The 12,021-nt window shown below is 37.9% G+C and overlaps 1 protein-coding gene across 4 annotated transcripts in view; it reads left to right on the top strand.

The window, feature by feature from the left end:
* The window catches only part of LOC126183445 (membrane-associated protein Hem), a 176,888-nt gene extending 168,382 nt beyond the window's left edge, over positions 1–8,506 (top strand). For all 4 annotated transcript variants that reach the window (XM_049925436.1, XM_049925434.1, XM_049925435.1 and 1 more), the window contains exons 21-23: positions 3,714–3,937; positions 5,918–6,007; positions 8,258–8,506. In XM_049925436.1, the coding sequence (XP_049781393.1) occupies positions 3,714–3,937; positions 5,918–6,007; positions 8,258–8,371 (428 nt within the window). In that variant the 3' untranslated portion in view covers positions 8,372–8,506. The remainder of the gene's footprint in view (positions 1–3,713; positions 3,938–5,917; positions 6,008–8,257) is intronic.
* The last annotated feature ends 3,515 nt before the right edge of the window (positions 8,507–12,021 follow it).

Here is a 12,021-nt window from a genome sequence, read left to right as displayed (position 1 = left end):
ATAAACTAAGAGCTTTGATGTTGTCGTTACTTTTCACCATATTTATAAGTGACCTAGTGGATGACGTTTTGTTCCTCGAGGCGTTTCACAGGTGATGATATTATATGCAGAGATGACACAATGCTAGAAAATTGTAGCAAAATACAAGAACACCTGCAAACAATCAAAACATGGTGCAGGGCTTGGTAATAGATCCTCATCATAAACAATTGTGGGATATTGTGTGTAAATGGCAGAAAGACCCATTATTGTGTGATTACACAATTGCAGAAAATTCTCTGGAAGCAGTCACATCCATAAAATAAGTAGGAGTAAGCATATGGAGTGATTTAAAGTGGAATGACCACATAAAACTAATTGCAGGTAAGGCAGATGCCAGACTGAGATTCATTGGAAGAATCTTCAAGAAGTATAGTCCACCCACAGAGGAAGTACCTCTTTCAAGCAGCCCCTGAATATTGCTCTTCTATATGGTATCGGTACCAGGTAGGATTGATAGTGGAAATGGAGACGATCCAAAGAAGAATGATTTGTTTCACTACAGTTTCATTTAGTAAGTTTGAAATCATCATGGGGCCACTCAGTCAACTCCAGTGGCAGATGTTGCAAGAGAGCTGTTCTACATCACAGTGTATTTTGTGAGAAAAGACTGTGAAGGTAAAACTGGAGAGATTTCAGCTTATACTGAGGCTTACCAACAATTATTCTTTCCACAAATCATTCATGACAGTGGTGCACAAAGTACCCTCCACCACATACTGTAAGGTTATTTGTGGAGTATAGATGTAGATGTAGAAAATGCTGCTGTCCACAGATGGCATCAACCTTGCTAATCTTGTAGCGTGTTGTGGAGTAATGATAGTTTTTTACCTTGCAGAATACTGCTTAGGGGTTGGTTTTCCTGTGTATGTTTATGATAGGGAATTCTTGCTGTGTTGTGTAAAACAAGTTCACATATTCTTCACATGTTTGTATGGTCTTTTGATATTGCAGCACTGAAGTTAGCAGATACTATAACAAAATATATGATCATTTCAAAGCAGTTGTAAAGCACTGTGTCATTGCTTAACTATAAGTGTCTGTTACCTACTGTTAACTATGTCTTATGACTGACATAGGCTTAAAATCTAGGAATAGCAATGGGTTGCCTTACTAATACCAGAATCTGGAGTAAAGCCAGATCAGTGTAGAAAGTTCATAATAGTGGTATCGTGGTTGTTGACTTACATGAAATCACAGCTGTAGCAGTTTTTATTCAATTTTGCTTTGTTTTTATAATTCCATCTGACTTAACTGCTGCTAGAGAAAAATCATCTTGGACCTCGACTTTGATGGCTTTTCACATGTTGTCTCCTCCTGTATGATGATTTTGCCTGGCTAAAAAAAGTCATAAACAAAAATATTGAAAATTTAGAATGGTTAAGGAGACATACTGATCAGCCAGAACATTATGACCACCTACCTAATAGCTGGTATGTCCACCTTTGTCACAAATGACAGCAGTGACGTGTCATGGCATGGAAGCACTGAGGCCTTGGTAGGTCGCTGGAGAGAGTTGGCACCATATCAGCAAACACAAGTTGCCTAATTCCCGTAAATTCTGGGGATGAGGCAATGAGCTCTGATGCCTTGTTCAATCACATCCCAGATGTGTTCAATCGGGTTCAGATCTGGTGAGTTGGGAGGTCAGCACATCAGTTGAAACTCACCACTGTGTTCCTCGAACCACTCCATCATACTCCTGGCCTTGTGACATGGCGCATTGTCTTGTTGAAAAATGCCATTGCATTCAGGAAACATGGCTGTCGTGAAGGAGTGTACGTGGTCTCCAACCAGTGTATGATACTCGTTGGTCATCACGGTGTCTTGCACAAGCTCCACAGGACCCACGGGTGCTCACATGAATGTTCGTCAGAGCGTAATGGAGCCACTGCCAATATGTCTCCTTCCCACATCATAGGTTTCAAGGAGCTGTTCCCCTGGAAGATGACGGATTCACACCCTGCCATTGGCATGATGATGTAGGAATCAGGATTCATCAGACAAATCACTTATTCAAACTGAAGCAAGGCCACATGTTGGCATGATGATGTAGGAATCAGGAGTCATCAGACCATGTTACACTCTGCCACTGCCCCAACATCCAGTGCCAATGGTCATGTGTCCATTTCAGTTGTAGCTGTTGATGTCATAGTGTTAACATTGGTACATGCATGGGTCATCAGGTGCGGTGGCCCATCATTAGGAGTGTTCAGTGCACTGTGTGTTCACTCAGATTTGTATTGTGCTCAGCATTAAAGTCTGATGTAGTTCCACCAGAGTTTGCTGCCTACCCTGTTTCACCAGCCTGGTCAGCCTACAATGTTCGACACCTGTAATGAGGGGTGGCCACCCAAGCCCACGACACCTGGACGTGGTTTCACCTTGATTCCGCCACATGTTGAAGACATTAACCACAGCATTCCTTGAACACCTGATAAGTCATGCAGTTTCTGAAATGCTCATGTTGAGTTTATTGGCCATCACAATTTGCCTTCAGTCAAACTCAGAGTGATCACACACCTTCCCTGTTCTACACACAGACAGCCTATTCACAGATACTACATGCATTGTGCATTTATCTGACTAGCAGTCATTCCTCGCCAGGTGATGCAGCTATCACCTTGATGGGTTTATATCAGTAGTAGGTCACGGGTAATATTGTTCTGGCTGATCAGTGTGTATCTGGTGCACAAATTTCGCAGTATATGTAAAATTATCTTGGCTTGGTGGCTGAGTGATAACGTGCCCGATTATGGATCTGAAGATCTCAGGATTTATTTCCATTCAGTCCCAGCATTTTTTGTGTCACTTGTTGTTTATTTCACTTCTGGCAATGTTCGTAGCTGTGAAAAATGCCAGTGTGCACCCTGGTTTAGATGCCAGATTAAACTGTAGGTCCTTCTATAAATTTCTTAGTAAATCAATTTGAATGTCAGCGGAAGGCAATTGTGCCAAGAGAAACACTGTAGTGTTCAAACCAGCCTTTAGGTTGATGGCAGCTTTACCTTTTTCATGTGAAATTATGTTAGCTTCACTTTACATCTCTTAGCATTAAAGCCGTATACAAGTTATTTATACCTACAATTACAGGAAAAGAAAGTTACCTGTATGAAAGAAAGAAATAATTCACCTACAGAACCTAAATTCAATAAACCCAAGAAAGAAGTGCAAACACAGCATAGTTTAAATATAAAAACTTCATCTTCTGCTCTGTCTTTAAAGTATAATTAGACCAATTTTAGATGCTCCTCTTACTTCTTGTGATTCTGTTTTATTAAATACAAATTTATAGCCAACAGTGTTTACAACACTGTTTGAAATAGTGTTCTTAAATTCTTTGACTTTAACCATTACAACAGACCTAGTGCTTTAACGATTCTTGAAAGCAAATTATGCTTCACCAAAAGGGTTTTATTTATGTATTTAATTTGTCTTTCATAAGTGTTTTTAATCCGCTTCAATACCTTGGAAAGGTAACAGTTCATACTTTTATTTTTATTAAGTAACGCAAGTAGTGTTCATTGATGAAAGATTTAAATATTATTTTAAACCAGCCTGTTTTTTTTAAAAAAAAAAAAATAATTTGAATGACCAAAATTTTCGAATATTTTTGTATTAAATGGGCAAATTACTTTGAAATATTAACATGGCTATTTCTTTTTGTTTCAAAGATTCAGAAGAAGATGACCACCTAGTGGCATGTTTGCTGATGGTTTTTGTGGCTGTGTCAATCCCAAAATTAGCTCGCAATGAAAATTCATTTTATCGAGCATCACTGGAAGGACATGCCAATAATATACATTGTATGGCAGCTGCTGTAAACAACATTTTTGGTGCACTTTTCACAATATGTGGACAAGGAGATATGGAAGACAGAATGAAAGAATTCCTCGCTGTAAGACCAGATGCATTATTTATTTATATTAGAAATTTTCACCATTTTAATAAGTTAGTTTTGAAAATTAAGTAAAATACTTTACTTATTTTGGGACATTTATTGCTTTGACAAAACAATTTAGAAAAATGTGTTCTCGATGTTACTGAAATGATGTCATCCCAAAAACATGTTGCATCCTCAGTTGGAAACATGAATTAGATTACAGTAGTTGAGAAAGCTCTATTAAAGAATTGACTGTGAGTTTCAGTTTTCACTCATAAAGCAAGGAATGCCAACTAACTTGATGTAGCTCTCACAGTCTGTGAGTGCACAGAAAGAAATTTATTTTTAATTTGAGCACGAAAATAATGACAGATTACCACTCACCAAAAAGAAGAGGCATTTAAGGCATGGAACCTGGAGGGGGATGAATAGGAGGGGAGTATGCTCAGAAAGATCATGTTGGTGCAGAAATGTATGTGTGTACAGGGGTAAAGCCTGCGCCTATATGAGGACACAATGTACATGGTAAAGAGCTGCTAGGAAAGACTCTTAAGAAAATATTGCATGTATAAGGTGGAGATTCCAGAGTAAGAGAAAGAGATAAGGAAAGGGAGTTACGGGTGAATTCTTCACAGGTCATGTCTATCCTTCCCATCTTCTCAAGAAACAGAGGACCTGTGCCACATACAACCAGCACTTCTCATATATCTACGGAGCTAAGTAGCACTGTGGTTAAAACACCAGACTCTCACTCAGGAAGGCTGAAGTCCAATTCCTTCTTCAGTCATCTAGATTTAGGTTTCCTGTGATTTCTCTAAATAGCTTAAGGCAAATACTGGCATGGTTTCTTGGAAATAGACATGGCTGATTTCCTTCCTCAATCTAAGCTTGTACTCCATTTCTTGTGACCCCATCATTGACAAAACACTGAACTCGAATTTTCATTCCTCACACACCTGCTGATCTGCCAGAAAAGAACACCCTTTCTTTGCACAATACTGCGCAGGGTAGGAACAAATTCTTAAATTACCACTCATGAGTTCTTGAAATGAAGTGTATCCTTGCTTCCCATGCAGCCTACACAGTATCCTTGTTTATCCCTATCTTACTCTTCCTCTTATGGGCTGTATCCTTGCAGAAGATCTGGTTGTAAGAGCTGTCTTATACATGTTCCTTGCCACCTCCTCTGGCAGCACTAACATGCACAGTTCCTGTCCTGTCATTGGCACATCACTTGTGCAAGTAACAACATCACTGCAACTATTTCACAGCTTTCTCTGTAAGTATAACTATGAAACATACTACTAACTGTGGACAAATAACAAATTCTGTTACACCATACATCAGCAACCCCCCCCCCCCCCCCCATGTCAGCAAAGATTTTCTAAATTCGAAAAGTCTGTGGTTTCAATGCCCTCTGCCTGCCCCTGCTTACCCTTGCCACCTCTCATACCTAATCCCATTTCGCTGTCCTCATGCTAGCCTCACACTACTACTACTACTCTGCTTCACACTATCCATCCACGTCTTCCTTCCTATGCCACTCTATTACTCTGGATCTTCCTGCTTTCTCAACATAGACACACAAAGTCCCTTTCCCTTTCCCTGACCACGGCCTCCCTTAGTAAACAGCTCCATGCTCAACACCATTGCAATCTTGCCTAATCTTCCATCTTGCTATTCTCTTTCTCCCCACCCCATATCTCTACCACTCACGCTTTGGCACTGAATATCTCTCTCTCTCTCTCTCTCTCTCTCTCTCCCCCCCCCCTCCTCTCTCTCTCTCTCTCTCTCTCTCTCTCTCTCTCTCTCTCTCTCACACACACACACACACACACACACACACACACACACACACACACACACACACACACACACACACCATCACCCCTCTCTCTTCCTCTTATATGGAACACAACAGATGATAATGTTTCATGATTTACAACTTTCATTAATGTTTTACTTTTTTAATGCTAAAAGGAATTTATATTTCAGCTTGCTTCTTCAAGCTTGTTACGCCTTGGACAAGAAGCAGATAAGGAGGCCATTCGAAACAGGGAGTCAGTATACCTACTTCTTGACCAGGTAGGTAACTTGCACAGCTGTGTTAACGAACAACATGAATCAGAAATAAATGGCACAGCACACAAAAACAAGCTTGAAAATGGTAACCATTACCCAAAATGTGTCATGCAAAATGCAGATAAAAAGATAATCATGACTGGTAACAGAGAAAGATATTTTATAACCAACCCCACTGTTTTTAAAGTCACAAGCTTTCACCAACTATTTCTAATGGATAAAATCAGAGAAAATATGGGTTTATGTAATATTGATTCAACTATAAATATGACTGTATAATGTAATAATAATAATAAGAATAAGGAAAGAACTCTTGGGGAGAATGTGTTAAAAAATACTTTCATCTTGCAACCATAATAGTTAGAGTTGTAATTTTTTGTTTAATGAAAAATGGAAAGTGCTCTGAAAGCACTAGTATTAGTATTTCAAAAAATAATACAGAACCTCTCAGACTGAACAGAAACTTTAGAAATGGAAACAATTTTCCGCACTGAAGACTAAATTATTGACGGCACTCAAAGGCAGAAATGTGGCAATTAAAGCTAAATCTTGTCAGAGGGAGAAAGCAGAGTGGTAATAGAAAACTTAGTTTATGGAACATAATGAGTCAATATGAGTTGAAAAGTTGAAAACAATTCAATTGAAAATGTTAGCAGAAAACACAGTATAGGCAGAAGATGCTTAAAAAATAAATATTGAAGTCTGATTGTTTCCTACTACTTCAAAACACCATTATTTAGATATAGGTTAAAACCAATGTAGTTTATCATGATGGGGATCACCTAACTGTTGTTTCTAGTCATACACAGCTACAAGCTGCCTCCTTAATTTACATTCAGATTCCAAAATTTTACTATTCATGTTTTCTTACCATCATGTCCATATGTAAAAACTGCTGTCACATGTTGCCCAATGGGGATTAATGGTTCATCTAATTCTACCTTCAAGCATGTGCCAGGGGAACACTTTCATCTAGAAAAGACCTGCAAACTCCTGATTCATTAAAGCATCTCACTGTCATGTATAAAACAGCTACAAATGTCTGCTTACTTTACAAATGAGTTAATGTGTTAAGTATTTGACTTACGCGTGTAAGTAAGAAAATGTTTGGGGCAGGTTTGAGATTCTGCTTATAGTATGTTGGAAGTCCCTAAGTGTTCTCATCATGAATCACTGGATGAATATTGTGTGAGTATTTTGCACTTCAGTTTAAGGAAAAGCTAGTTTTTCATGCATGTCACTGTTTATGACATCATATCTCCTGAACTATGTTTTGTGCAGTGTGGTGTGTATGGATACATACTTCAAATTGTGTTGCAAAAAGTTGATAGTAAATAAGTAATAAATTAAAACATCATATCTGATGCTGGAGTTTTACTGTATGAACAGAGAAAAGGTACTAAGAAATAAACTTCTTTTTCCATTCATCATTTTGTGGCAGGTGTCAGTGAGCAAAAGTTTTGTAAAGATTTGAAATTAAGGTTAAAGTTTGTGGGAAGAGTTAAGTGTTCTCATTCTTAAATATTGGATGAGTAAAGTCCGAGTGTTTGTGTGCCATCTGTTACATTGCCTCAAGACAAATACGCAGTTTGTAAGTGTAATAGTTATCTTAGTGTGTTAAGCTTTTAACATATGAGTATACCTCTTAATGAGTAGATTATGATAGTAAGTTAATTTTTTAAATTCAGTCAATAATTATGCAAAATATTAAAAATCACATTTTGGATGCCTCTGGAAGCCATTAGATAGGCAGCTTGCAACTGATTCTGGGGTAGTCATTTAGTAACATAGATACATGGTGTCCTTTCAATGGTCAGAAGGAACTGGCAATATCATAATGTGAAGCAGCAATCACTGTATGTAGAGAAATTTACATATTGGAATGAAAATGAACTGTACAAAATAATGTCACATGTAACTTGCTTTTTTTTTTTTTTTTAGCATACACATGTTTATTCTTTGTCAACGTGTCATTCTTCTAAATCCAGTTTTCTGTGCTCCCTTGATGCTTTTCCTTTGCAATTTTCAAAATGTTGCCGACTGCAAGTGTTTTAAGCATGTATGTTCTTTGAAAGGAAGTATCTATTCTATTGCACTGTAATATTCTCTGCTTTAGTACATAACCATGCACTAGTTCAGTAGCTATTTCTTCATTACTAAGTAAGAACTTTGTGTATACAGATGAAAGCTATGCGTAGCACCAAAAGATATATTTGGAAAATCCAATTGGTCATTATTTTAATACTGTTGCAGATAGTGCAAGAGTCACCTTTTCTTACGATGGATCTGTTGGAGTCGTGTTTTCCATATGCTCTCATCAGGAATGCTTACCATGCTGTTTACAAACAGGAGCACATGCAAGTGTAAAGCACAATGGACATCATTTTTTTAAATAACGAGTGATATGCTAAATGCCAAACTATTCTGCTGTTCATCAGATATGTGTAGATTTTGTATGCAACAACACTGCCTTTAACCAAAATAAAATGTAAATTTTGTGTAGCTGGGTCTCTTATTTAATTTCCTCTGTTACTGTTGAATTATTTTTTTATCTCAACCATGTTCAGGTGTCCCATATTTATGGTGTATCTTGCGTATTTTTAACTGCTACCACATGCAGAAGTATATTTTAGATGTGTCTTGATAATTAAGGTAGTCACAAACGAATAATTTCTGCCATTGATATTGAGAAATTTGGCTGTTTATTTTAAAAGATGCTTTTTAGAAACTTTCTTATAACCAGTGTTAAAGATCATAAGTAGTGGGAAGATATTTACTGTTTTGTTATAGACACATATACACAGTTTTCACCCTATGTTACACTGAAATATTCTATAATGTAATCACACATCTCAAGAACAAGCAAAATAAAATTTATAAATTTGTATTAGGTAGTGAGAGGAAGTCTATATCATTATGGTGACAGCTGTATTTGTTTATAAATAAGTAAGGGATGTGACTATCAAATTAAGGGATGCTCTAGAAGTGAGAAGAAATTCAATCTAGTCATCAGCGCAAATGCCACAATTGAGATGAATCCAGATGAAGTTGAGGAATGTAATTCACAGTCCAGATGGTTGATAATGTTGTGAAATTTTTAATGGGTGATTTTAAAGTTCATATGGGAAAGCAAATGAAAGATGTAAATAAGGTTGGGAGGTACTTGGTACACAAAATGTTGTAACCCTGTATTTACAAAGTTTTCAGAATGAGCTACAATTTATTTCAGTTTCCACCAGAAATTCAAAGCAAACTAGCTGTTGCCATTTATTACAAGTTGAATGAAGATTATGACAGAGATAGCATTTAAAACAGGTTTGATTTTAAAAGTAGGATAAAATTTACAGTGTTGAAAGAGGATTGGTGATGGGCTTAGTGTAACTAAAATATGAGACATAATAATGTAAAGCGGTTACTGTGGTCAAGTCTCAAGATGGCCATTGGCAATTGAGTACCACTTCATGTTAGCATTTGAGAGGAAGTAGATGCTGGAAATTCATTGATAGAAATGCTTGGAACAGATGTAGCACTGTTGAAATTGCCTGGGTTTTGCTGCTGATGCCTGATATCATGACTACGGACTGGAAAATATAACACCTATTTTTGGCAAAATTTGCATCTATTTTTGGAGAAATTCACATCCATTTTTGGCAAAATTTGCATTTTTTGTTTGTTTGTAAATAGTTAGACACACAAACATGATTGAAGACAAGGCCATAGTGCTTTCAAATTGACTATTAAAATAAAGCACAGGTTTGTGAAATTTTTGATTGGAATGTTTGCTTTTGCTAAAACTTCAACGGTTTCTACTTGAAATGGCCTCTGTGGCCATATTTTGGCATATTTAAGATTTAACAAGTGATTGTTCTATCGAGAAGCATCTGCACATGCCACCAGTGAACTGAATGTGTGTCTGATTTAAGGTGTTTCTCAGTATTATTTTTCTTTTCCCACTCAATTCAGTGATTACAAAATCTACAGAATATTAATTATGCCCTTTCGTGGGGATTCGTAGCTGTGCGGCCCATACTTGACAACGCTAGAGATAAAACTGACAGGGAACTAAGTGTAGAATTGGAAGTGAAATTAACTCTATTCGAATGTTAGTGGAAGAGTTTCTGTGCTGTTGAAACAGGAGATAGGTTTTGTTTTCCCACCAGTATAGTGCAGCATGTGGGCACTATATATTTGCAGATGGCCACAAATGTAAACAAACTGGAATTTTGACCTCCAGAGGGGAGAGGAGTGATGCACGGAAACAATCCCAGCGTCCCTTTCGCAGTGCAGCAGCCTGCACCTGAGTTCGTGAAAGCAGAATGTACACATTGACGCAGGGATTGCTGATTTGTTCTAGTGTTGTGAGGGCCATAATCAAACTCCATCAATGGACCAGAATGAGTCTCTTCACTCATTTCAAAATAAGAAAACAAAACAAGAAGCAACACACTGAAAAACATTCGCGGATGGCAATTACGCAATTGCTTGTTGAGATTGGCAGACTACTGTTAACGAGGTGACTCAGGGCCTGACCCATACTGGTATTTGACACAACCACAGTTCAAAATACCTGACACCTAGAACTGCCACATCATTTGTGTCTGCATTATATCAAGTTTTGAATGTTAGCAAACAAAGAAAAGTACATGTTTCTTTGTTCTAAGATGCTATTTCCCATGGCTGAGTACAATGTTGCATTATGCGGTGTATATACCATACAGACCATTCAACCACCCATAACTGGCATGGCACCTGAGCATCGAACACACCAATATGTGGCTGCAGTCATGCATTTTTTATTGTGCAAAAACGTTCTGACACACATTATCTTCCCAAATTGAGCTTTGCCACATGATTTGCAATACCAATGACCAAAAATTGGTTACATTTTTGGTATTTATATACAGAAAATAAAGCTATTTCAAACTGTCTCTAATAAAACAGTTCACCTGGCTACAATTTGCTATGAAATAGCATCTCTTAGGTAATTTCGCATTTTGAGGCAGAATTCACACCTATATTTGCATTTATTGCAAAATGAAAATTTTTCCGGTCCCTAGAAATTAATTGTGTGCATAGGGTAAAAGTTACGTGGTACCCGTGGCAAATTACTATGATGAAGCCTGTCTGATGGTTGTGACTTTTTCCATCTCTACCTCCAATAATGAGCTGAAGGTACAGAAAAAATGTGATGGTGGTGATGATGATGGTGGGAAACCTGGAACAACATTACATTTTTGCCTTGATGATCATTTATCTCATAGTCTTGCTCTGACAATGTGGATGGCACACAGTGAGGGCAAAACAATGGGGAGCTGAATGTGGTTGATGTAGCAGTGTTTGACAGTAGTGACAGAGATACACCTGGACTGCCATCTATACACATGAGCAAGCACTGTGTCATGTGACAATGTATCTGCAATGTAGAAGGCTGCTGTTAGTCCTCCAGACAGAGGAAAAAATTCCATCCTTGTTTGGTGTGCATGTAGGTGTGCATTCAGGTTCTGTCCTTTGGTACGTGTCCTCAGAATGAAGTTGTCAGTAGTGAAGCTGTAACAGCAGACCGGATTGGTCAAGAGAGCTCTATGACTTTGCGTGTGGATTAGTCATTGGATGTCACTTGAGTAACAAAACCACCAGGAGCATTTCAATCCTTCTAAAGCTGCCCAGGTCAACTGCTGGTGATGTAATTGTGAAGTGGAAACACTAAGGAACAATCACAGCTAAACCAAGACCAGGCAGACTTCATGTAATGACAGATAGTGACCATCGAGTGTTGCAGAGGGTGGTTGTAAAAAAAAAAAAAAAAAAAAAAAAAAAAAATGTGAAATAAGTAGGAGGAGTAACTTGTGAGTTCCAAATTGGTACCAGCAGTCCATCTAGCACAATGATTGTGTATAAAGCGTTAAAAATAATGGGGTACAATGGTCGAGCAGCTCTTCATAGGCCACACATTTCAGTACTCAATGCTAAACAATACTTGAGGTGGTGTAGAGAATGATGTCATCGGATGGTGGATC

Source organism: Schistocerca cancellata, chromosome 4 (assembly GCF_023864275.1).
Source record: "Schistocerca cancellata isolate TAMUIC-IGC-003103 chromosome 4, iqSchCanc2.1, whole genome shotgun sequence".
Classification (NCBI taxonomy): Eukaryota; Metazoa; Arthropoda; class Insecta; order Orthoptera; family Acrididae; genus Schistocerca; species Schistocerca cancellata.
The sequence above is the reverse complement of the archived record's forward strand: the minus strand, read 5'-3'. Positions and strand labels throughout refer to the sequence as shown.